We start from the raw sequence: 23158 nt of genomic DNA, 5'->3' as shown, positions 1-23158 counted from the left end.
ATAAACATTCTGCACACCAACCTCTGTACAGTCTGTTCCCCCAAAGAACCCAACCTGTGACAGCACTTAACCAAATAACTAAAAATAGAAAACGTATTGGGTATGGGTAGAATGGAAAGGGTGAGGGTGCACAATAAAACATTCACACCCATATGGGAGGTAACGTAGCAGTGACTCGAGCCAGGCTGCCTGAGTTCGAATCCCATCTCTGCCACCTCTTATGAACATGTCTCAATCTCTCTGTGCCTCAGTTTTTCATCTGTAGAATGGGAATAAAAGTACTTATTTCAGTGCTATAATGAGGAGTAAATGAGCCAATGTGGGTAAAGCAGTTGTGTTAGGCTTATTATATGCTAAGTGTTGTTCTAAATGTTTGGTAAATGAATACCTATGAGGTCAGGCCCACAAGGCCAGAGGATGGTGTGGGCTGAGATACCTCCCCAGACTTTAGGCACAGGTACTGGTGTGGGCCAGGGCATATTGAAGCGTGAGTGTTGGCAGAAACAGGTCCAAGCAGGACTAGCCTGGTGATGTCACAGGCATGTGCCTTGTGTGGGTGTTAGGCTGCTCCCTCCCAGCCAGCGCAGCTGCACGCTTTGCCAGTGACACCTACATACCCATATATATGCTGAGCTGGGGGAAGCCCATACCAGCCACACCCTTTGCGTGCCCTGATTTTCCTGAACCTCCTTTGGTGGAGGGAGCCACCTGAGGCCTGGGATGCTGGCTCAGAAGACCCAGGAGGAAATGGGGCCCTGTTTTCCCAAAGCAGGGCCTGGCGGCAGACTGAAAATATGAGCTCCTGTTGGCAGCCATTTCTGGAGCCCCTGGGGGCCCAGCCCCAGAGGCAAAAACACAAGCAAAAGCAAGGAAGCATAAGCGGCATGTTGGGAAACTTCAGAAACTAGAAAAACGGATTTTAAAAGTACATTACAGCTTATGGGCTGCCTAAGAAGCTCAAGGAGGGCTGCAGCACTTAGGAGCAGCCCTCCTAGAAAAATAGACAAAATCAGATAGGCAGGGAGGGTCCTCAGTCAGCCCTTACCTGTCTTCCTTACTTCTTCACCCCAAGTGCTCCCCCACACTAACTAAACTCTAGCCTTCTTTCTATGCCTAAATTCACTACATTCTTTCTGGCCTCAGGGCCTTCGTACATGCTGTTACTGCTAGAAAGTACTTTCCTCCAACCCACCCCTAATAATTCACCTGGCCATCGACTCACATCCTTTGGGCCTTTGCTGAGTCCTAGAGAGGTCCCCCTTATCTACTAGATCTGAAGTACGGCTCTCTAATGTTTATCTCAGAGCCCTCAGTTCTTTTCCTCTATAGCTCTCATCATAATTTGCCTTACATAACAATGTTTATCTGTTTAATGTGTGTGAATTCCTGGAGGGCTGGTGCTGGGTTTCTCTTGTTTTCCCAACTCATGCCAACAACATCCCTGCACAAAGGAAGCTCAGGGGCTGCAGACAAGGACAGCCCCATCTTAAGCCCAAGGCAGCTCAAGGCATACTTTATGAGTGCTCATGTTTTCTGAGTTCCATGTGCCCTGGTGCCAACCATGCCCAAAGTCTCCCTTCACCCATACTCATTAGCCAGCTAGCTTCCATGCCCACTGATTATTGACCTACTTAAGCCTATGGCTCTCTTTGAGGCAGAAAATGAATAGAGTCAGACATACTTGGGTTCAAATCCCCACTTGTTAGTTATATAGCCTTGGGGAAAGTTACAGAACTCTGAATCTCAGTTTCCTCATCAGTAAATTGGGGACAATAATCCCTGATTAGAGGGTAATTATAAGGGTGAGGTGTGACATGTGTAAGCACTGTAGCACTGGGCCAGGCATTAGATCAACTTTAGTTCCCTCTCTCCCACTTTAAAGGCCTGTCACTAGGTGGCAGTCCATCTCAGCCACTTCACCACCCCTCAGGTGGCTGAAGCCTCCTAGCACTGGGTACTGGACCTCAGGTGGAATACTCAGCTTCCTAGTGGCTGCATTTGAGATAAACACAGACACAGACACACAGACACAGACACACAGACACACACACAGACACACACACAGACACAGACACACACAGACACACACAGAGACACAGAGACACACACAGACAGACACAGACACAGACACACACACACACACACACACACACGTACGTTCCTACTACAAGACAAAGTCAGAGGCAGCTCCAGACACCAGTCACAACCCAACTGGGTGGGCTGCCTCAGCACACACAAGTTACACACTCACAAAGTTACACACTCACAAATTCTAGGAAACCTGGATCTTTGCATTTGAGATAAACACAGACACACACACAGACACACACACAGACACAGACACACACAGAGACACACAGAGACACACACAGACAGACACAGACACACACACACACACACACACACACACACGTACGTTCCTACTACAAGACAAAGTCAGAGGCAGCTCCAGACACCAGTCACAACCCAACTGGGTGGGCTGCCTCAGCACACACAAGTTACACACTCACAAAGTTACACACTCACAAATTCTAGGAAACCTGGATCTTTCTCTGGCATCCGCTGCGTGCTCTGCTGAGCCTCTCACCTCTGGAATACGGTAAGCTGTCCCGCTCTGCCTGGCTCAATATCTGTTTGACCGGCTCCACTGTGACCTCAGGTGTCTTCGGTTTGGGTGGTTCTCTCTCAAGGGGCAGCTAGACTGTAGGGGCCAATCTAGAGAATGGCTTCAGGAAGACAAAGAGTAGATTCTTCAAATACAGGTATATCTCAGAGGTATTGCAGGTTCAGGTCCAGACCACTTTAATAAAGCAGGTATCGTGATAAAGTGAGCAGTAATCTTTTGCTGGTGGAGGGTCTTGCCTTCAGTTGTAAAAAACACACCACCAATGAAGTGCAATAAAGCCAAATACACTAAACGAGGTCCACCTGTGACCACAAAAAGGCCTCCTTGCTGGAGATGGAGAGTGAAGGGGAGGTAGCGAGAGACGAAGTGGGAGAGAAAGGGGCCAGGCCATACAAGACCTGCTGGGCCTGGTAGGGAGTGTGGATTTTACGTGCAATGGGAAGTCCTGGAGGATTTGAGGCTGGAGGTAGGAAATCATAATTTAATTTTCTTTTAAAGACCAAGGAAGGTGAAGTCTGGGTGAGAAAAGATGGGCCTTGGGCTTGTGGGTGGAGTGAAGATATCTGAGGGCAGAGTGAACTGGACTTGATGAATTGCTGTGGGGTTGAGGCAGAGAGAGGAAACAAGGATATCCAAGGGTTTTGGCCCAAGCAGCGTGGCATTTAGTGCCATGTTCTAAGAAAGTGAAGACTGTAAGAGGAGCAGTTTGATAAGGGAGTGAGATGCCTTTGTTAAGTGGGGACCTGGAGTAGGAAGTGGGATGGAGGGGATACACGTTTGGCGCTGCGGGTGCCAAGGCGGGGTGTGGGGGGTGACGCCATGGTGAAAGGTCGGATCGCCTTGGGAACTGGCTCAGGACTCAGCCCAGAGAAAGCTTCTAAGGTCGAAAGGCAGCCGCCAGAGAGAGGAGGAAAACAAGGGGAGTCAGGCCGGGAAAACCAAAGCTCAGAAGAGCATTTGCAGGAGCAGCGCCTTAAAGTAGGACCTGTACAATGTCCTACCGCGTGGACGCTGAGTGAGATGCGGCGGCGCTGGTTTACGCGAAGGCCAGAGACGCAGGCCACTGGGGCCGCGGGTCTAAAGTTCCTGTAGGGGATGCTCAGGCCTACGGGGTGCTTCTCCAAAGGTCCGGGCCCTCAAAGGCCACCCTGGCCACAGGGGCGGGACAGGCGTGGGTCTGCGGCCTGCGGGCCAGCCCTGCGCGGCCAGAAAGGAGGGGCGGGACAAGCCTGTTGTCCATCAGAGCCCGGCGGCCAATCCGCAGGCGGCCCCGCCCCACCACCCCCCCTCCGGAGAAGGCGCGCAGAAGACCCGCAGCCGCTGGGGTGAGGCGGCCCGGCCTGGCTCCCTCCGCCGGGCAGCCCGCCCAGCTCACTAGGTTTGGTTTGCGGGCCCGGGGGGCGCTCGGCGCCCTCACCTCTCTTTCCGGTTGCTGCGCGGGCGGCGCTCGAGGAGTGGGGGTGAGGAAGCGGCGGCGGCTGGGCCTGTGCGGGACAGTGGGCTAGGCGGCCGCCTGCGCGACTGACTGCCGGGCCGGCGCGGGGCTGCCGCGCGTGACGAGATCGGCCGTGGCCGCCCAGCTGTGTCCGGGACCGTGTGAGGAAGCTCTGCGGGACGGAGGACCGAGGACTTGACCGCGAGAGGCGCGCGCACTCCGCCGCCATTTCGCTCTGCGCCCCCGCCCGGGGCCTGGCCGGGGGTCGCGGGGCGCAGGCGCGCCGGGCGGCGGGCGGGGGTCCTCCCCACGGGCTCGCAGGCGTCTTTGTTCCCGGCGCGCGGGCAGGGGCGGGGCGGCTGCGCCCCGCCCTCCGCTCAGGCCCCGCCCCGTCTCCGCCCGCAGGAGCTGCCGCCCGGGCCCACTCGCCGGCCGCCTCAGCCCCCGCGGCCGCCGCCTCCGCCTCCGCCTCCTCTCCGGGGCCGAGTCCGCGCCGCCGCCGCTGCTGCCGCCCCCAGCTCCGAAGCCATGGCGGGCGCCGCGTCCCCCTGCGCCAATGGCTGCGGGCCTGGCGCGCCCTCCGACGCCGAGGTGCTGCACCTCTGCCGCAGCCTCGAGGTGGGCACCGTCATGACTTTGTTCTACTCCAAGAAGTCGCAGCGGCCCGAGCGGAAGACCTTCCAGGTCAAGTTGGAGACTCGGCAGATCACGTGGAGCCGCGGCGCCGACAAGATCGAGGGGGCCAGTAAGTGTGCCCCCTGCCCAGGGCCTGCTGTGCGCGCAGGGGGTCCGGGGATTCGTGCCCGGCTGCCCCGCGCCCCGGCCCGCCACCGGAGCGACTTAGGCAAACTTTACGGCCTTCCCCACACCCTCCGGGCCCCGCCCCCGCCCCGGCGGTCACCCTTGGTGGGGGGCGTCCGGGTCCTCAGTCACCTGACAGGACACCCCTTACCCCAACCAGGGGGAGCGTTCTAGCACTTTGTCCAGAGGCCTAAAACTCCTAGCGAGTTGGAGATCAGGGGAGTAGGCATCGGGTCCCCCCCACACCGGGTATGGTCGTGTTCATGGAGGGGAAGGGAGCCAAGGCAGTGCCCCCACCCAGTTCCTGAACTTGGGGCCAGACAAAGACGGTCGCCACTCACCACCCTTTCTCCAAAAAGAGCAGTCTTGGTGAAACTCTTTTGGGCCCCCAGGCTGGTCTGTTATTTGCAAAGGAACCTTGGGGTTCTCTCAGTAGAACTTAGCCAGATGTAGGGGTAGGGCTGGTTTTGGAACAGAGCCAGCCTACTCATCTCCCTCCTGGGAGGAGGAGTAAGGTGGTCCTGTTTGGTTTGGAAAAGCCTAAGAGAAGGCAGTGGTTACTTTTCCCCACTGCTGCTTTTGTTCTGAAACTGAATTTTGGAGGTCTGTGTGGGTGGGCAGACACCCAAAGCCAGGGCGGGGGGTCTTGGTAAAGAGCTTGCCCTTGAAAGCACGTTCTTAAAAGCTTGGCTTCAAAAAGGCCAGCCTCAGTGCCTTGGAGTCGGGTACTCTTTACAAGAGTGGGCAGCCAGTTTGGGGTCTTTGTGTCCTCTGTCCTGTGGTTGCAGGGAGCCAGGAGCAGCTACTCTTGATTTCCTGCCTCTTTGCCCTCTCAGGCCTGTGCACAGCTGCTTTTGCACAAGTCTCAGTGGGAAGAGGGAGTTGGGGGACTTTGAAAAAACCCCAGATCTATCAGAGTGTTATTGCACTTAGAGCATGCGTGCCTGTGCTGTGGCCGGATGGGCACCCAGCTCTGCCCTCCATTCCCCGCCTCCAAGTGTGAGAGATGATGTGTCTGCAACCCCATGCTGTGGGTTGCTTCCTGCAAGACACCCCCTCACCCCCCCAGACTAATGTTAGAGCTGGATCAGAACTAGGTCCATGTGGAGTAGGGTGGTCAGGAAGTGACACCCTCGGGGAACGTCCTACAGACCTTCAGCATGGTGTATATGCTTGTAGGTGGGTGAGGAGGTTGGGAGGAAGGGAGGTCTTGTGGTGAGGAAGCTATCCTCAACTACAAACCAGATCTGATACAACTGCTGAACTTCGAAATGGCAGCTGCCTTCCTCTGTGTCCCCATTGGCCCTGTCAGCCATTGGGTGAAAATGTTAGTGATTTGAGAGACTGGATTTCAAAGTAGAGAAAGGACAGATATTGCTGAGAGTTGAGAGAGTCCTGGGAGCATCACCCAGGTGTGTCAGACTCCAGGCACATGGCCCCTTCCTTGATTCTGTGGTGCTCCCTGTGAATTTTTGGTACTAGCTGGAGGTTCCCAGGGTAACAGGCTGCATTTCAAACCATTTATGTGACCAGCAGGCAATAACAAGGTTGGATTTGAAGCCCGTGTATTAGTTGTGTGTCCCCCCGTGAGTTACTTATCTTCTCTGAGCCTTAGTTTTTCTCATCTGTAAAGTGGGAGTAATAATATATTCACAATATACTGTATGGTTGCTATGAAGATTAAATGAGAAAATTGATGTAAAACATCTAGCACAGCATCTGGCACATTAATGTTTAATAAATGTGAGCTGTTAATAATAACAATAGTAGATTTTGACTGCCCTCCTAGACCCTGGACTGTGAATGTTGCAGAGGTAGAATGTGGCTGCAGGAGAGGGTGAGGGTGCAGGAAGGAGGGAGGATGGGGGCCAGACGGAATAAACATTCACCTAGATCACTGCCCTGAGTCCTGGCCCGAGGGAGTGTCATCCTGTGCACCAAAAAGGTGGTGGGTTCGATTCCCAGGCAGGGCACATACCCAGGTTGTGGGTTTGATTTCCAGTCAGGGTGCATATGGGAAGCAACCAGTTGATGTTTTTGTCTCGCATTGATATTTCTCTCTTTCCCTTTCTCTCTAAAATCAATTTAAAAAACCAAAAACATATCCTCGGGTGAGGATTTAAAAAAAAAAAAATTTTTTTTTTTTAGATCACTACCCAGAAAAGGGGAAGAAATGTTGTTTGTTGTTTTTTATTTTTTTGCCCACCTACCTACCATGTAGAAGTGTGTAGAGTAAGTATATGGAGATTGCACATCTGATGCCTGACTTTTTTGTTTGTAAGTTGGGGCCTGAGCAGAAGAAAGAGGTGTAGAAAGGGAAGTATCTAGTCCATGATGTCTCAGCTCTTTGGGGGATGGAGGCGGGAATGCTGAGGGACCTGATAACCCCGGCCTGCCAAGGGTAGGTCAACCAGATCTCATTTATTAGCTGGGATTTGAGAGGCCTGGAGCATAAGTAAAAGGTGTAGAAGAGGCCCTGGTCCTTTTATTTTGGAGGCCTGAATTGAATGAGTGGTTAAAAAGGCTAGTATACACTTGTGTGGGGTTCAGATCTTCTAAATGGAGTCCCCTACTGAAGCTGGCCCACTTCTGCCCACTCTTGGGTACACCTCATTAATGGGTTCTGATCCCTGCAGCCCCACTCTGCAGACTCTGAGGAAGATTGCACTGCCAGCTGGGTCCCCTGCCACCTGGCCTCTTGCCCAGGTGCCTCAGGTGTCTGGCCTTTTCCTGCCGTCCTTGCCAGGATACCATGCAGTGCCTGTAGCTGGGCCAAAGAGAGAGAGAGACATTTGTTACCCTCCGGGTGTCCTTGGCCCTAAAGGAGCAGTGCTGCGGTTCAGGGAAAGTACACAGCACTCACGTATAAGACCTCGTTCTGGCCTAGCGGTGCCCTCTCACTTTTCCACGTGTGAAGTAGGGCTAGCACCTGCTGGTTTCTAGGGTGATAGTTTGTCTCAAAAGGGGTAAAGAAGTACTTTGGTGCCCGTTGTCATGGTGGTATGACAGAAACCAGGGTGATGTTTAGCGCTTTTTTTTGCATATACTGACATAAGTGAATATAAAGCAGTTACAGACTTCCTGCTAAAGGTTATGGAGACTTTACCATGTTTTCTTGGCTAATCCTCACAAAGGCCCTAGGGAGTACCATTCCATTTTACAGATAAGGGAGTGGAAATACAGGGAGTGAATTACATCATGGGTGAGTGTGCTGTTGTGGGACAGCCTCAGCTGGACCCAGCTCTCTAGGCAGTGCCTGGCTGGCCAATCCCAAGGGGACTCTAAGCCCTAGGGCTGTTCTGCAAATGGGCCTCAGGCCCTTGTCCCTGTGATTTGTATTGCTCTGAGTCTGAACCTTTGTGCTCAGACTTTAGGTGACAGACAGCCTCTCCCTCTCTAGGCTCTGGCTGCATGCTTTCCTTCTGGTATCTTCTGGGGCAAGATGGTTCAATGAAGGGTCATTGTGGGCAAGTGACCCAGATGGAGGCTCCATGGAGAGCTCTGCTTGCCAGCCAAGCACATCTGTGGGGATTTTGGAGCCCTAGACTTTTGTCTTTGATTCTTCTGGAGCTGATCTTCTAGATCAGGGGTGGGTAATGTCTGGCCCACTGGACGTTGGTATGGACCTGCCAAGGCAACTGTAGGCGGGACTTAAAATTCAATAAATCTAGGAGCTTTTTTCATAGCTAATTTTTAAGTTGATAATTTTGTATGGCCCATGAATGATGTTATACATTTCCAGTGGCTCTTGGGAGAAAAAAGGTTCCCCACACCTATTCTAGATGTTAGGCCCCCTTGTAGTGAATGAAAACAGGTTCTTGCCCTGAGGGAAACTAAAATAGGCAGTGACAATTCCGAGTAGTATCTTTGATGACAAGGGGTGGAGGGTGGCAGAAGAAAGCAAACAGCCTGGACAAGGAAGTCAGGCTCAGAGAGATGATGTTGGGACAGCTGTCCGGAGCTTGACTTCTGTGGCTGTGAGACTGGTGAGGAAACAGACCATGAGGCCTGCACTGAAAGCTAGGCCCAAGGTACCTGCTCAGGCTAGGTGTCATCAGGGTTTTTCTTTGTACTGGCTGCCTGCTGCCAGTGGGAGAGGGGTAAGAGCACGTGTCCGGATCTCCAGAGCGAACCATCCCTGCCTGTGTGTTTCCTGTCTGACTGTAGTTTTTCCAGGGGAAGTCAGACCTCTTAGTGTTTCCTTAGCACCCCAGGTTTACCCTGATGTGTGGGTTTCAGACCAGCCCTGCGAGGCCCCCCTGCCCATCTGGGGCTTTCTCTTTCCTATGAACCTAGGAAAGGGGCCTGCTGCACTGCTGGCCGGAGGAGCTGAGCACACACCCAACACCTCTAGCTTCACCGTGTGTGCATACACAGGTGCACAGGCTTGAGTCACCAGTTAGAGATCTTGGCCACTAGCCTTGTTTTGGGTAGCCCTTTGGAATGAGGGGCATTTATTTGTTCAATAAGCATTATTTGAGCACCTCCTATTTTTCCACTGAGGGTTCAAAAGATGAGTAAGACGTGGTCTTTGTCATTGAGGAACTCCCAGACCCTTGGAGAAGACAGACTCGAGAACATGTAATTATAACCCGAGTGTTACGCACTATGATAAAGGTCTGTACTGAGAGCTCTGCATAGCAAGATGGGGCTGAGAGGGGAGAGCCAGGAGAGGTGACCTGTGAACTAGGCTTTGAGTGATTGGGGAACTTGCCTGTGCCCTGGCTGAGGCACCTGGGGTCATATGTCAGGGTCAGGAATGCTTTAGGTATGGTAGACATGAGGTTGGGGTGATGGGGGCAGCTCAGGGAGGACTGCTGTTTGCTGTGCTCACGGGCTACATGTATATAGTCTGTCCCGTGGACAGTGGGACTGTCTCATGCTTGCCTGGGAGAAGTTGAGGAGGGAGACCAGGATGCTGCTGCAGTTTGCAGGAGACAGCTGATAAAGCAGGCCATGACCTCTTTGCTGAGTTAGGGTAGGGATGCAGCGGTGGTGGAAGGATGGGCTGGGGCTGGGGCTGGGGAAACTAGGCAGTGGAACACAGCACAGACGACCCTTGAACAACATGGGTTTGTGAACTGCTCTGGTCCACTTATATTTGGGTTTTTAAAAAATATATGCAATCATTCCTCTGTGACCCTGGGTCCTGGGTTTCACATCTGTGAATTCAGCCAACCACAGATTGAAAATAATGTTTTCAGAGCCGGCTGTATGCATTGTTCTACGCCATTTTATATAAGGTACCTGAGCATCCGAGGATTTTGGCATCTGCGAGGGGTCCTGGAATGTTCAACCCCCATGGATAGTGAGGGGATGGCTGGGGAGTCAAAAGTTACACACAGATTTTCAACAGCATGGGGCAAGGCAGGGCAGGGGCCCTGTTGTTCAAGGGTCAACTGTAGTTTGGCATTTGGGGTCTGAACTCAGACTGCCTAAGTTAAAAATCCTTTCTGCGCCCAGCCGGGTGTGGCTCAGCGGTTGAGCATCACCCTAGGATCCAGGCGATCAGGGTTTGATTCCCGTTCAGGGCACATGCCCTGGTTGCGGGCTGCAGCAGATCAATGACTCTCTCATCACTGATGTTTCTATCTCTCTCTCTCCCTCTCCCTTCCTCTCTCTGAAATCAATAAAGATATATTTAAAAAAAAAAAATTCCTTTCTGCAACTTGTTCTGTGACCTTGAGCATATAACTTTACCTCTCTGGGCTCCTCGTCTATAAAAGGGCGGTAGTAACAAACTACATTTATCTCATGAGGTTTTTGTGAGGATTTGATGAGAATATATGTAAAGTGTTTCACATCGAGTGTGGCCAGGCGTAAGTGTTTAATGTGTGGGAACTCTGACGAGGGAGATGAGGGGGGAAGTTCCCCAGGAGGACCTGCTAGCAGAAAGGAGCAAATGCCCCTGCTGTGTAGAGGGCGCCAGTGTCTGGCCACCAAGCCTGGAGACAAGGAGGCTCACCATCTTCTTTCTCCAAGCTCTCAGCAGCCCTCTCTTGTTGGGGTTGTTTCCTCCTGCTGGTTTGCAGGGTGGTTGGGCAGTTGGCTGGAAGCAGCTGCTTTGGTATCATCTGGAGGTATAAGATTAGCCTATTTCTAAGTGCCCAGCCCATAGAAATGCTCTCTGAGCACATGGTGTGAGACCCTGTCTCCCAGGAATTGCTTTAGTGTCACCATCTCAGTGTGATAGGGCCTTCCTGTGCCTCTACCATCACTGTCCCTGACCGTCTCCATTAACTCACGGTATCTCTTCCCACTCTGTGCCCTTTCCTCTGGGACATGGCTTCAAGGAGGCCAGAAATGGATAATGTTGCAAGGCTTGTTATTAGAGGATAACAGAATTTTCCCTTTTCCACTCCTTCTCTTAGAACTGGAGAAGTCTCTGAGGACTTTGAGGAGAGTCCTGGGAAAAATGGGTATGGGGTAGGAGGGGAATGTTCTGGTTCTTGTAGAGTGCTTTGTTCAGAGAAGCATGGCACCCGTGCTTCCCTGGGGGGATCTTTGAGAGCAGCATGGTAACAGATGACAAGGCTCTGGGCAGAGCTAAGGGTGAGGAGTGCCCTCCAGCAGTGGTTGGTAATTGGGCTGCAGTGACCAGAGATTTGTGGCTAGAATCAGTTAGATTTGGGTTCGAGTCTCAGCTCTTCCTGTGACCTTGGGCAAGCTACTTTAAACTGATCTTCAACTGTAAAAGTAATTCCTTCCTCACAGAGCTGTATTAACCATAGTTGAATGAGATCGTATGTGAGAGTAAGATTTTATGTGAAAGTGCTCAGCACAGCATTGGCACTTTTGGTCACTTAATTAGAGTTTGTTTCCATTACTCTCTCTTTAGTAACAGAGCTCCAGCTCCATTAGCAAGCTTGGCCACCAATGCTGCTCTTATTTCTTTGTTCCCTCTCTGAGTCTGGACACAGAGGCCCGGGGCATGAGAAAAATAGGGTATTTGAATAGTGCATTAGTGTTCTGGACCATTTTCTCATCTGTTGTGTTTTTTGAGTTCTTCTGATTAGCCCTCTCTCATAGATGAGGAAACTAAGGTGCCATGGGTAAGGTCACACAGCAAGTTCATGGCAGTGCTGGGCCCAGAGCCTTGCATTTCTGATTCCTACTACAATATTTCATTTATTCTCCATCTCTGGAGAAAATGACAGTAAGATGGACTGTTCTACGGGACTAGAGTTTTTTTTTTATTGTGGACAGAATTGATGTCTGCTCTGGGTTTGACCAGCTGCGGCTTCCCTGGACACACTGGACTCGGTGCTTCCATCTAGAGCCTCTGCTGCCTTCACCCCACTACAGCACCCCCAGAGAGATGCTTTCCCACTCCTGCAGGGGATGAGGAAGCAGCTGATTTGAGGTGGGGTACGGAAGAGCCTTGCTCTTCTGGCTTACGATGACAGCTGTACCTGAGCCTCTGCCAGGGGAATGGGAACCTGGGTGCTCTGAGGAACGCCTGCCCAGATCCCCTGATGACAAGCTCACGTGCATGCCTTCATCCATGTGTTCCTGCATTTGTCTCACATTTATTGTGGCCCTAGCTTCTGTTAGACATGCTGAACTGGACGTGATTACTCCACCTTCTAACTTGTTTGCAGTGGCTGTAGGTCTCTAGCCTGGCATGCTTTCTGTATCACCATAGCTATTCTTTCCTTAAAAAAGGGAAAGAGGAGAAAAACCCAGCTTTCTTGGGCCTCTGTGGCACACTGAACAGGCTAGACCCCACTTGTGCTTCCCTGGCTTTAGACTCTGGCTTTTGCTGACACACCATGCACCATGGGGTCCAGTAGTGATTGTAAAGGTTAAGGCAGGCCTAACCAGAGAGATCAAACAGCCAGGCAGAAAAAGTAATTCCAGGGTTTGGGGAGTGCTACGAAAGGAACAAGCCAGAGGCCTCTGTCAGCCAGGAGATGTGTGGTTGTGCTGGGATAATACACAGCCCCGGCACTCGGGGTGACAGCAGCCAGGGCTCATTTCCACCTTTCGCTGCATGTGCGTGTCCCTGACAAGCCACTCCACTGTCCCTGGAGAGCTCCCCAGTAGCTCTGGATCAGCCCTCTGGTGCAGAGCCTGAATACCTGGGTAGACTAGGCTGGAGAGGGAGTCAGAGAATGGAGGCTGGGGAGGAATGAATTTCTGTGACTGGGCCAGGGTGTGGTGAGGGCCTCTGTGCTGCTGTGGCAGAGGAGGTGGCTGCCTGTGTGGGTCAAGAGGATACTTTGGCTGGGGTCTTTGAAATAGGTATCTTGTGTTGAGACTTTTAGGTATTATAGCTGTGCCCTTGCCTGTCATCTTCCTACATTCAACCCAACACACGTGCCCCTATTGAGCTGCCCCTGAGCCTAGTCTGTTGTGGCCACAGCTCCCTGTTGTCACCCCAGACTTAGAACCTCTGACCACAGCTCTCCAGAGCTCCTTTGTTGGTGTGCTGGGACCTTGGAGTGGGGAGTACCCTCAGTCCCCAGAGGAGAGGGAAAGAGGCATGAGAAGTCCTAGTCTCAGAATACTCTAGGGTTGGGAGGAAGGGCAGTAGGGAAGGTGGAGTTAGTTGCGTTGGAGGAGACTGTGGTCCCAGGAGATGGGGCTCAGAGAACCTCTGCTTGCGTTCCTGGCTCAGCTCTTAATGTTCTTCCTCTCTCCTTGTAAGACTCATTCCTGTTGAGGTGGTGCTTGGCCAGCCTTTGAGAGGCTGCAGTGGCCATGTGCCCAGGCACAAGTACTAGAGCTCTCCCCACTCGTCACCTCCTAGGAACTGGGCCCATCCTGGGGGGAGCAGGGAGGGCTCCTTTTTATAGCCCACATGTAGGCTTTGTGTATAGGCTCTGCTGCTTCCTTCCGGGCCCTTCCCGGTGTTGGCCGGTGGCCCTGGCTTCACAAGACTCAGGATGCAGAATAAGCAGGGCGGGGCTCTTCTTTTGCAGAAGATTGGCATCTCCTTTGCTGAACCCAGGCCTGGCACAGAGGAGGCTGGTTGGGATTAGGAAGCAAGAAAAGGAGGTGACCCAGTCCATGATCCTGGGAAGCTTAGATCTGGAACAGTGAAAGCCCAGGGCTGGCAAGAGGCAGTTGCGCCTGCAGTGCTGTGGGCTGAGCCCAGGGGTCCAGACGGAATCAGTGTCCTCTCTGTAGCAGCTCATCTTGCCCCTGTGGGCTCCCTTCCTACTGGCTGCACACCAGTGCCAAGTAGAGGATCTTTGCAAAGACCGGGAGGGGTCGGGGAGCAAGGCGTGGGCATGATGAGGAGTGGGTGGTCTGACCGAAGCTCAGGGCCTGGCAGCAAACAACTGACCAGACTGGTAAGGGGTTGGGCCACAGCAGCTTGACCACTTGTTTGTGTGAGATCTAATTCTAACTCAGTTGGGGTGGGACGTCCACTTTGGGATTGGCTTCCTGTTTTCTTGGACACCTGGGGATGTGGCTGAGCTGAAATGTTCTGAGGGAAGTGGTTGTTTAAAGGGATGCCCCCAGGTCACAGTGTCGTTGGCTTGGCCTTGCCCGTGGGGGGAGTAAGGCATTGACCACACTGGGACTCTGGTGGTGTGGGTGTGTGGTGGGGGAATTCTAACCCCTTGGGATTGATTGACTGTAGCCTCAGGCCCAGAGAGTGTTCATGGAGTCACTAGCCCTACAAAGGAGCAGAAGAGTTGGCCATAGGACCGAAAGTCTTCTCAGCCTGCTTGGAGGCAGGAGGTCAGCTGGGAAGGTTGGGCAGTGACAGGGTCGGGGAGTGATGGGTCTCTCTAAGGCTCTGCAGACCACTTGCTGCACCTGCTAGTCCAGCTGTTTGGAGGCAGTGTTCTTTCTACCCTAGTCACTTCCTCCACCCCCGACAGTACTTGAGTAGAAGGTGCCTGTGTTCATTTGTTGGTTCCTAAATGGGACTGTGACTTTTCTTGGGAGCTCTTAGCATATCCACCAAGGAGATTAGAAAAGGGAGCATATGTCACTTGGTCAGGGTGTTCCCAGGGCCTTGAAGCCAGCAGTTACATACAGAGAGCATCCCCTCCAGTAAGAACAGAACATCTGGGACCTGGCCTGCTCTCTCGAGGTTGTCCTGGTCCCTGGCCTGAGACTGACCCACACTGGAAGGGTGAGGCGCTGCCGGCAGTGGTGGGAGGTGGAGAGGCAGCTATTCTAGGATGCTTGCTAGTGGAGGTGAGGCCAGACGCTGTCTTAAAAGGGTAGAACTAGGGAGCTCAAATCAGGAAGGGGGGAGGCCATCTCTAATAGTCAGAGCTGGGCTTCCTGGGGAAGGAGGCAGTGAGTGGGTGCGTTCCCTATCACCTCTGCATGAGGTCAGAGTCTAGACACGCACTGGGGCCTCGCCTGCCCAGGAAGCAAAAGGAGGACAAAGAGAGTGGCTTGGCTTGGGCTGACGTGGCCCAAAGGTGGTATGGCCAGATGCCGAGGAGAAGCTGGGCCAAGCGGCTCTGAAACGGAAGAGGCTAGTGGGGTGGCAGGAGAGGACTTCCTAGCGAGCAGGCCTCTGTGGATGACCCCCATCATTACTTAGAATATCCCCAACCTCCTACTCAGGGTTGACTGTTGGGGTTTAAGGGCTGGCCCCACATCTACTCCTAAGAGGGAGCAGGGCTTGTGATTGCGGTAACATGGAAACCAAAGAGGCGGGCAGCTGGGAATGAATGCATGTGTGCTGAGAATGAATGCATGGGGCTCAGCGAGCTCCACATGAGGAGGCTCTGCTGTCCCCCCACTTCAGTCTCTATCACTGAGAGCCCCAGTCAGAGGCCCCTATTGTTTCCTTGGGGGAGGGAGGCCCCAGATTTTTCTTCTCATTCATCCCATTTCTTGCTGGGCATGGGGGCATTGAAGCTGACAGGCATGGTCCATGCCCTTAAGAAGCCAATGCTCTAGTGGAGAGTATTGACCGTCAGTACAGTTACCGTTCATCTGGGTGCTCAGTAGGTATAGTTGTGAGTAGTAAGTAAAGCCAGTAGTACTTGTTCACTAGATTGGAGCAGGGATGAGAGAAAAGGAGATATTAAGGATGATTCTAAAGTTTCTAGTTTATGTACCTGTTTGGAGATGATGCTGTTAGCTGACCCAAGAGGTGTGGCAACAGGGTTTTGGTGAGAGAAAACTATTTGGTTTCAAGGGATGGTCTTTAAGGTAGGTGAACAGGTGGAGATGGCAAGTAGGCAGTTAGGTGGAAGGGTCTGAATCTTAGAGTTGATGATAGGATAGAGCTGTGTTTGTGAATTACCTGTACTAGGAGGTAATTAAAGCTGTGGGTGTGGGGGACACTGACTAGGGAGAAGGTAGAGAGCATCAGGAGAGGAGAGGACCTTGGCTTGGGCCTTGATGAAAGCCAGCGTGTGATGAGGATAGGTCTGGGCCTAAGGAGAAGCAGGAAAACCAGAAGAGCTTGTGAGGAAGAGAGCAGTCAAGGGCAGAGCTTCCAGCAAGCTGGAAGGTGTGGTCAGCCACATTGAGTGCTCTGAGTTTCTGAAAAGACAAGGATAGAAAGGTGACTAAGCTGAGCACTTTGGTTCTCCAGGTGGTCTAAATATATTGGGGTGGGCATTTCATTGGGCCTTTTGAGATCCTGGATAGCTCTGGGGCCTGGCCCTGCTGGGCCCTCAGCCTCTCTCCTGTGGCTGGGGGCCTGGCAGACAGGCCATCTAGAATTTGGGCAGTATCAGCCTGCAGAGGAGGCAGAGGTCAAAGTGCACAGGACCCTGGCCCTGAGGCTGACCCATGGGCTGCCTGGGGAGTCATCTAGTCTTGGGCAGAAAAATTGGGACAAGCCCCTTGCTGTAACTTTCCCTTACTGTGCAGGCCGGTATAGGCCCCCCTTCCCTCCCTTCTCTCCACGGAACTCTGAACAGGTGCCTTGTGACCCGAACAACCAAGCTGCTGCATTGATGCTTTGGTGTCTGTGGTTCCCTCTGTGTGGCATGGGCAGGTCAGCCCTCCAGCCCTGTCTACGCAGCAGTTTGACTTTCCAAGTAGAACTCACTTTCTCTGTGCTCTCAGCACCAGAGACATGTGTCTCCCTGTTGTTCCACTCTTGGCACGACCTCATAGTTATCGGCTTCCCCGTCTGTTTCCTCCACCAGGCAGGGGCTTTCTCAGGAGCAGGAACCCCAGTGCCTTATTGATTTCCATTTAGCCAGGACCCAACCCAGGGCCTGACACAGAGTGAGTAGGTGTTTGATCGGGTGATGGAATGAGTGAATAATCCTGATAGACAACTGCTCAGCTCTCTCCCAGCTTTGAGTTCTCTGGGTGGGGGCCTCCTTTCCCTTCTTCCTTTGGGGCCTGGGCATGCTTTCCCCACCTACAAAATGGGTGGGCTTCATCTAGCATGCTAGAGAAGAGGCCTGCCTGCCTGGAAGGTGCGAAGGCTCACTAGGGCTTGCCTGCTTCTTAGATATGGCAGCTCCTGTGGGGCCACTTGCCACGAAGGTCACAGTTCTGCCATGAATTACCGTGTGGAACCTCCATTTCCTTATTGCTCCAAAGAGAAGCTTCACCTAGAATCTAGACTCTAGATGGACTCATCATGTACTGGTGAGGGTCCTTTACAGCTGTGGCCTGAAACAGTACATAGGGGTGCAGGGTTCCATGCAGAAGGATCCACAGACCTCCATCCAGCTGACTGAATGGCCTTTTCCTGTTTATCAAGGTGGGAGAGGGCCGGATGCTGAGTCAGGCCTGGCAGCTCTTCTCTGTCAGGTGTTTGGGGAATAGTGACTGACGAAACTCCAGCCAGGGGCAGATGCTGACCTCTGCCCGGTTATACTTGGACTTCAGGGTTCAGGTCTCCCTGTGTGCATCCTGGGAAGGGGCTCTGTTCCTCTCTCTCCTGCTGATCTGCTTTAAAGGCAGCTGCTATACCCTTCCGCTTGCTGCATGACCCTGTGACCCTGGGCCTCCAAGCCTGGATCCTCATTTGTAAAATCGAAGTAGATGGCTACCCACAGCCTCTGCTTTTGCTTTCCTCCGATGGGAGCTGGGAATTGCTCCTGTTTCTGTTGGAAGGTAGGAAGGGAAGGGGACCTCTCACTCCTGGAGACCATAGTATTTAGTAGGCAAGCATCCAGGAAACTGGTGGCCATCCCAAGTACCTGGCTCCTGCGGCGTCAGGTTCCTTTCCCACCCATGCCCAGGTTCTGTCTGGGCTTCCTCTTTGGCCACATCCATCCTTTTCCTCAGAGCTGTGAAGGCTCATTGAAGCTGATGTTCCTGGGACAGGCGTCCTACAGTGCAGAGCCCCTTTGCCTCTGGCTCCCTGTGAAGGAGATTCTCGGGTGCAGTGCCTGCCCTACCCCAAGGAAGCTGTACAGGAAGGAACCTTTGTGCTAGGAGTGGCAGAGGTGCAGGGCCAGGAATTGGCTGGAGGGCAGTTGTTTCCCCTTGAGGCTTCCTTTCTGCATTTTAGCATCCTCGGGGGGGGGGGGGGCTAAGGTCCATTTGTCCTCCTCTGGGCCCTGGGTGTGTAGCTTCTTTGGAGGGTGAGGAAGTGGTTGGCTGACTTGAAGAGTGGGGGTACTGGGAGTGGCCCATCTGTTTACATAGGCTGTGCATGGACAGGGTGATTGATGAGAGCATTTCTGGGAAGATGTGCACACCTCTTCAGACCCCTGGGACCCACTCTTCTGAATTCCCTGGTGGCCTTGGCTTAGAGCTAAGCAGCGAGTGGTGCTCAGGGAGCCCTGCCTCTTCTGTTCCTGCTGCCTCAAAGCTCCATTGACTTCCCTTGGTTCCCACTGGCTGCAGGAACCTTTGTGCAGGGACCTCCCATTGTTCCAGATTGCACTGGTTCCCAGAGGCCACGTCCGCCGCAGCTGTGCCTGGTCCTTTTTCTTGCCCCCAGAGACCTCACTGACCACTGCTCTTGCATATTTGGTGTAGCTCCTCAGGCTTTGTTGCCCCTCCACACCACTTCATCCCTCATACCATCTTTGAGCACCTGGGGTCTTAGCTGCCTCTTAGATAATTAGCTCTGGAGTTTAACTCAAACATTTTGAGTTTGCAGAGTACTTAGGACCTGGGTTTGGGGAATGGAGGGAAGAGTCCAAAGTGGTTTCTTCCTTGTGGTGCACACAGGCCAGTGGCCTAGACACCAGAAAGCACTAGACAGTGTGATAGTCATGGACACCGAGTGTGTGGCTGGCTTGGGCCTGCCAGAGTGTCAGGTGAGACAGTGGCTCTGGCACATGCACAGGCTCAGGTACGAAGGAGGGCTGCTGGGAGCCAAGGTGGGGCTGAGCTTTGTCGGTCTCGTTGCCTTGATTGGACTTGAATTCTTTTAAGGAGGGCTGAGCTTTCTCCACTTTCCTCCAGTGCCCTCTGCAGGGCTGGGCAGGGGGTTTATTTCCCACAGGTGGGGTACTGACAACCTCCAGAGAGAAGGGACCTGTCTGAGTAATATTCACTTACCTGTCAAACTGTCAGATTTTAAAAAGAGCTTTCATATTTATTATGAGTTGCAATTTTTTTAAGTTGCAAAATGTATTTACGTGCATTTTTATATGAACAGTTTCTATTGTAGTTTAAGTGAGTTAAGTCAGAGTTACAATTACTTTATCTTGTAAAGGGAAAATTCTCAAGAAACATCTCACTAAAAGCATGTTCCATGTCCAGAAGTCTGTGATATGTACCATTTCCTTCTGTTTTTTTGTGGTGGTGGTTTCCTTGGCCATATCTTCAGTTAGGGGTTTTAATTTTCAGTATGTCCTCTGGCCCCTTCCTGGTAAGATTACTTTGTGTCTTTCATCTCACTGACGTCTCACAGCAGTCCGTGAAGGAGGTACCAAGAGTGCTGATCCCATTTTGCAGATGAGGAAAGAGGCTCAGAGATAGTGCCTTGTGCCCAACATGCCAGTGCTTTTGCTCACAATTCTTCTTTGTATGTCTTCCTTGCCTGATGGGTGGTTAATGCACCAGTAGGTTTAGGGGACCTCCACCTGTGTAGGGCCATTTGGAAAGTGGCCTCATTGAGGGCAGGGGACCCTAGGACACCAATTCCTGACCAAGAAGCTTGGGTCTAACTTAGGGTCTTGGGTGTGATTCTGGAATGCCTTTTTCCACTTCCAGAGCCCACCACGGTCAGGGTAAAGCCATGTTTCAACCCCCCTGGGGCAGGATGGGCTGGCTTTCTCAGGCCATGTTCATTGAGGAGCCCTGTAAGTCTTGGTGTCCCACCTTTGCCACCCCTTTCTCTTCCTTGGGATTCTTGTTGTCCTGAGACTCTGCCCCATCAACAGGAATGCTGCCCCAGCACATCCCTGCAGTGGCTGTCTAGATGCCCTGGACAGGAGCAGGGCTGGTGGGGGCCTCATGGCTCAGCCTAATATCTGGGAGTGGGAGCAGGATTCCAAGACAGGTAGCAGCCTTACCTTCAGAGGGGCCTAGCACAGGCAGGTCCTCTGTGCTCATTGTCCTCTACCCTACTCAGGCTCCAGACTGGCTGCCTGCCAGTTAGCTTGTCCCTTCATGACAGCCTCTCCTTCCCTACCCAGGACAGCAGGTACTGTCCTTGGAGTGGAAGCCTGCTCTCCTGCAGAGGAAAGTTCTAAGCTGGCCCTGAGCAGCAATGCCCTTTGTTGCTGTCTAGCTGTATAGCTCCCAGAGTGCTTGGGGTCAGTTCTGTGGCCCCAAGAACTGGAGGGTCTTAAAAGAGAAAGTGACTGCCATTACTCGTATATGCAGAAGAGAATTGCTCTTCTGGTCTGCATGACCCGGGCACTCAGCTTTGAGTAACTGCTGGTCTCTAGCCTCTATGGTCTCAGTCAAGGAGCCTATCCCTGGGCCAAGAGAGGAGAGAAAGGAACATCTCCCTGCCTGATCGTCAAGCAAATTCAGTCTCGTGGCATTCAGCCTCAGTGCTTAGAGCCCCTGCTGCCAGGCTGTGAGCCACTTTCTTCTACATAAAGACTAAAACAAAAAAAACCAACCCAAGGTTGGGGCAGTCGGGGCAGATTAAGACTGACTATACCATGTTGCTCTTGGTGTAGTAGTCTGTCTGCATGTGAAGGGTTTTTGGCATGCCCATCCCCACTGTAGCCTTCCCTTTATCCATGTTCTACAAGAGAGGAGAGCGGACTTGCCAAAGGCCCAAGCTGTGGGCTTGGAAATAGGATTTGAAACTTGGTCTTTGTGATTTCAGATCTGTTAGTCTCCCATTCTGGTACCCCACCCTATGCGAGGTGTTGGGGTGCACATGCCTCAGACTGTTGGTGTATGTGCGGGTGGGGTGCTGTGGCTGCTGCAGACTCAGGAAGTGGCGTCTGGCCTGGAGCATGTCTTCATGCACTGATCTGAACTCAGAGCCCTTGTCCTCAGAGAGATGCCTGTCTCTCTCCCCTCTTCAGCCTAGTGGGGACCTCTCAGTGCCTTTGGCTTTTCTTTTCCCTGATGTTCCTTTGAGCATTGTTCTCCGTGGTTCTCAGTGGGGTGAGTGCTGGGTTATGGGTCTCTGGGAATAGGGTGCTGCTGCTCTCCTCCTCTAAGCAGTTCCCCTCCCATCCACTGGGAGGCTCTTGTCTTCCTGCCTTTCCTATCCCACTGCAAGTTTGACCCAGACTATGCTGGGGTGGCCCAGCTCCCCGTCCCCCTAAACTAGGGCCAAGGCCGTGCCCAAACCAGGGAGTCTCCTCTGCATGATGACAGTCTCTGGGGGACCAGGCCTGGCTCTCTCAGGAAAGGGGACCCAGTTCTATTTGTTCTTGGAGGCAGGAGGATGGGGGGGTACAAGGTTGCACAGGATGTGGCTTTTAACCTGGAAGGGTGTCTCACCCTGGTGTTGTGTCCTTTCAGCCTGCTGCTGGCTTGATGGCATTGGAGGACATCAGGGCCAGGCTAGCACCTCCTTATGAGGGAAGTGCGAGGGACCAGAGGTGGCCAGCAGGAACTTGGGAGACTTCGACACCTGGCCTGGAGCTGCTCTCTGCCTACCTGTCTTGGGTGGGAACCTGTTCTGCCTCCAGCCTGCTCTCCATGGAAGTGAGCCCAGGAGCACAGGGCATGGCAGGGGTTTACCCAAGGCTGCTGTCTGTGTGTTGCACACATGTGCGTGTGCACACGTGGGGTGGCTGCATGTGGCCCAGCAGCAGGCTTCTTACTGACTCCCCAGCTGCCATATTGTGACTGCCTCTAATGACTGGAGGGAGGGACTGAGAGGAATGGCCCAGGCAATGCACCACGCAGACCTTGGCCTACATGCATTTGTGTGTGTGAGGTTGTGTGCCTCAGTCAGAGATGTGGTGGGATGACAACAGCTTTGCACCGGAAAAGCATGCTGGTTTCTGTTTCAAAGGGCAGATTTTGTGGTGGTTTTGCAGTTTCTCATCTGGGCATTTCCCTTGTTCAGTTCTGCCTTCCATCCCTGGAAACTCTGTCTTTCTGGGCTGGGTCTTTGTGACTCAATTTTCCCCCTTTCTACCTGAGTATAACTCGTTTTTAAAAACCACTCCCATTTTGTTGTCCCTCCCCCAACCTCTGTGACTGTCTTTTTCATTTGTTCACTAGGCCATTGAGCAAGCATTGCCTGGCCTAGGGGGAGATGAGGTGTGTATATGCGTAGTATCACCTGGGATCAAGGGTTTGACCACTGCAGGAGGGTGTTTCCAAGTTGGGTCTTGGCCGAATTGGAGTTGGGGAGGTAGACAGTCCCTCGCTGGGAACCAAGATGAAATGGGGGACAGGAAGGTGCTGGCTGTTCTTGCCATTGGTCGAGCATAGTTTGGATGGAGTAGAGAAGATGGGAGGACAGAAGCTAGAGGGTAAATCACTGAGCCCCATCGCAAAGGGCCTTGAAGGCCAGAAAAGAAGCATGTTCTCCTTAGCAACCTGGGGAGAGGGACCAGAACAATCTGTAAAGATTCCGAAGACTCAGGAGGGAATGGCTTATTGCTGAGAATTGGAGGCAGAGAAGCTGGCAGGAAAGTCAGGACTTGCAGCTGGGGAACCAGGCCCAAGGGGTTTGCTGAGGGCATGGAGCAGGCCCGGTAGAACCAGTAATGTGTGGAGGGGCAACTGGGGTTGGGGCCAGAAGCCTTGTTACACTCTTCAAGGTGGGATGGATGGGCCCCAGCTGTGGCTAGAGAGACAGGGAGAGAGCCTGGGGCTTTGACCCCTTGGGACATTCCAGCCAGGATGGTGTGCAATTTGGGCTGGGAGGGCTCCTGGGGCGGAGGCCAGGCAGCATGCTGGCACAGCTCCTGGCTCCACATCTTCCGGGCCAATCGGGGCTGAGAGCATTTGGAAAGAGGCTCAGATCTAAGGGAGTGCTCAGCTAGAGTTGTCTCTCATGGCTAAGCCAGGCT

General features: G+C 52.9%; 1 protein-coding gene across 1 annotated transcript in view; it reads left to right on the top strand.

The window, feature by feature from the left end:
- Nucleotides 1-4564: 4564 nt before the first annotated feature.
- Nucleotides 4565-23158, top strand: part of PLCG1 (phospholipase C gamma 1) — a 34399-nt gene continuing 15805 nt past the window's right edge. The window contains exon 1 of the mRNA XM_016219358.2: nt 4565-4806. Within this exon, the coding sequence (XP_016074844.2) occupies nt 4590-4806 (217 nt within the window). The 5' untranslated portion in view covers nt 4565-4589. The remainder of the gene's footprint in view (nt 4807-23158) is intronic.

This window comes from Miniopterus natalensis, chromosome 7 (genome assembly GCF_054644295.1).
Source record: "Miniopterus natalensis isolate mMinNat1 chromosome 7, mMinNat1.hap1, whole genome shotgun sequence".
NCBI classification, from domain to species: domain Eukaryota; kingdom Metazoa; phylum Chordata; class Mammalia; order Chiroptera; family Miniopteridae; genus Miniopterus; species Miniopterus natalensis.
This window is presented reverse-complemented; position numbering and strand designations above follow the sequence as displayed.